Source organism: Scylla paramamosain, unplaced genomic scaffold (assembly GCF_035594125.1).
Source record: "Scylla paramamosain isolate STU-SP2022 unplaced genomic scaffold, ASM3559412v1 Contig3, whole genome shotgun sequence".
In the NCBI taxonomy this organism is placed as follows: Eukaryota; Metazoa; Arthropoda; class Malacostraca; order Decapoda; family Portunidae; genus Scylla; species Scylla paramamosain.
The window spans coordinates 815,001-817,500 of record NW_026973668.1 but is presented as its reverse complement, the minus strand read 5'-3'; the positions used below and the strand labels follow the sequence as shown (position 1 = coordinate 817,500).

The 2,500-nt window shown below is 39.3% G+C and overlaps 1 protein-coding gene across 1 annotated transcript in view; it reads right to left on the bottom strand.

Annotated features, from left to right (window-relative positions):
* Positions 1 to 2,500, bottom strand: part of LOC135096360 (cGMP-gated cation channel alpha-1-like) — a 137,705-nt gene that overhangs the window by 27,044 nt on the left and 108,161 nt on the right. The window contains 3 exon segments of the mRNA XM_063997822.1: positions 170 to 253; positions 1,584 to 1,633; positions 1,635 to 1,739. Coding sequence (XP_063853892.1) covers positions 170 to 253; positions 1,584 to 1,633; positions 1,635 to 1,739 — 239 coding nt within the window.

Genomic DNA, 2,500 nt, shown 5'->3' with positions numbered 1-2,500 from the left:
CTGTCTCTCTCTCTCTCTCTCTCTCTCTCTGTCTCTCTCTCTCTCTCTCTAACAAAAACAATAATAATAACAACAACAATACCAATCTTTTCAATATAATCTCTCTCTCTCTCTCTCTCTCTCTCTCTCTCTCTCTCTCTCTCTCTCTCTCTCTCTCTCTCTCACTTACTTGTTGAGGCCGTCCAGGTTAAGAATACCAATTTCTCCAAAGAAGTCTCCTGCTTTCATTGTTGTTAGAACCTTGCCTGTCTCGCTGTTAGAAGGGAGAAAAGAGATCATTTTGTGGTGTCTCTCTCTCTCTCTCTCTCTCTCTCTCTCTCTCTCTCTCTCTCCTCTCTCTCTCTGAATCGCTACACCTCATCTCTAACACATTCCAAAGGCTCTAGTTGAAGTTGTAAGGGTTTTCAAGGGTGTTTTTAAGGTTCTAGTGGCAGATTAACAATATTTTCACATTTCAAAGGCTCTAGTTGAAGTTGTAAGGGTTTTCAAGGGTGTTTTTAAGGTTCTAGTGGCAGATTAACAATATTTTCACATTTTAAAGGCTCTAGTTCAAGTTGTAAGGGTTTTCAAGGGTGTTTTTAAGGTTCTAGTGACAGATTAACAACATTTCCACATTTCTAAAGGCTGTAGTTGAAGTTGTAAGGGTTTTTAAGGGTGTTTTTAAGGTTCTAGTGGCAGATTAACAAGATTTTCACATTTCAAAGGCTGTAGTTGAAGTTTGTAAGGGTTTTCAAGGGTGTTTTTAAGGTTCCAGTGGCAGATTAACAATATTTTCACATTTTAAAGGCTCTAGTTGAAGTTGTAAGGGTTTTTTAAAGGTGTTTTTAAGGTTCTAGTGGCAGATTAACCAACATTTCCACATTTCAAAAGGCTCTAGTTGAAGTTGTAAGGGTTTTCAAGGGTGTTTTTAAGGTTCTACTGGCAGATTAACAAGATTTTCACATTTCAAAGGCTGTAGTTGAAGTTGTAAGGGTTTTCAAAGGTGTTTTTTAAGGTTCTAGTGGCAGATTAACAACATTTCCACTTTCTAAAGGCTCTAGTTGAAGTTGTAAGGGTTTTCAAGGGTGTTTTTAAGGTTCTAGTGGCAGATTAACAATATTTTCACATTTAAAAGGCTCTAGTTGAAGTTAGTAAGGGTTTTTAAAGGTGTTTTTAAGGTTCCAGTGACAGATTAACAATATTTTCACATTTTAAAGGCTGTAGTTGAAGTTGTAAGGGTTTTTCAAAGGTGTTTTTAAGGTTCCAGTGACAGATTAACAACATTTCTACATTACTAACAGGAGAAACCACCCTTGAGAACCCTGCCAGTCATCTCTGTGGCCTTGAAAACAGTGAAAATCAGACGCAAATAATTTCTGAATAAGTACCCTCCCACACTCTCCCCCCACTAGTTCACCTGCTTCTTCATCTCCCCCTCTCTCTCTCTCACACTCCCCACACCAAGTTCTCTTCTACCCCATTCAAAAAACCTTCAAATTTAGACCCATTTTTCTTTCAAACTCAATAAAAGCAATTCATATTTATCTCTCTCTCTCTCTCTCTCTCTCTCTCCTCTCTCTCTCTCTCTTCTCTCTCTCTCTCACCTGATGACCTCCAGGATTCCGTCAGCTATGATAAACATCTCCCTTGCTACCCTCTCCCTTCCTGCAGATCAGATCCCCAGGTGTGAAAATGTAAGCTTTCATTTTCAGCACCAAATCGTGAAGAAATTCCGGTTGGCACTCCTTGAATATGCTAACCTGTGGGGAGAAGTTAGGAACGTGGTTAAGTTAGGAACGTGGGTGTCAGTTAGGAACGTGGTTAAGTTAGGAATGGTGTTTTTGAGTAGAAATTTTGCTTGGAAGTGTTTTTTTTTTGGTCTGGTTAGGTTAAGTTAGGAACGTGGGTGTCAGTTAGGGGCGTGGTTAAGTTAGGAATGGTGTTTTTGAGTAGAAATTTTGCTTGGGAGTGTTTTTTTTGGTCTGGTTAGGTTAAGTTAGGAACGTGGGTGTCAGTTAGGGGCGTGGTTAAGTTAGGAATGGTGTTTTTGAGTAGAAATTTTGCTTGGGAGTGTGTTTTTTGGTCTGGTTAGGTTAAGTTAGGAACGTGGGTGTCAGTTAGGAACGTGGTTGAGTTAGGAATGGTGTTTTTGAGTAGAAATTTTGCTTGGGAGTGTGTTTTTTTGGTCTGGTTAGGTTAAGTTAGGAACGTGGGTGTCAGTTAGGGGCGTGGTTGAGTTAGGAATGGTGAATTTTGGGATGGAGAATTTGGTTAGGAGTGATTTTGGTTAGGTTAGGTTAGGTTAGGAATTGTTTGGGAGGATGGGGGTAATGGTGGTGGTAGTATTAGTGTTGGTAGTAGTAGTAGTAGTAGTAGTAGTAGTAGTAGTAGTAGTAAATAAAAAAAAACACAAAAATAACAAAAATAACATTACATTAGATAAACAAACCTCTCTCTCTCTCTCTCTCTCTCTCTCTCTCTCTCTCTCTCTCTCTCTCTCTCTCTCTCTCTCTCTCTCTCT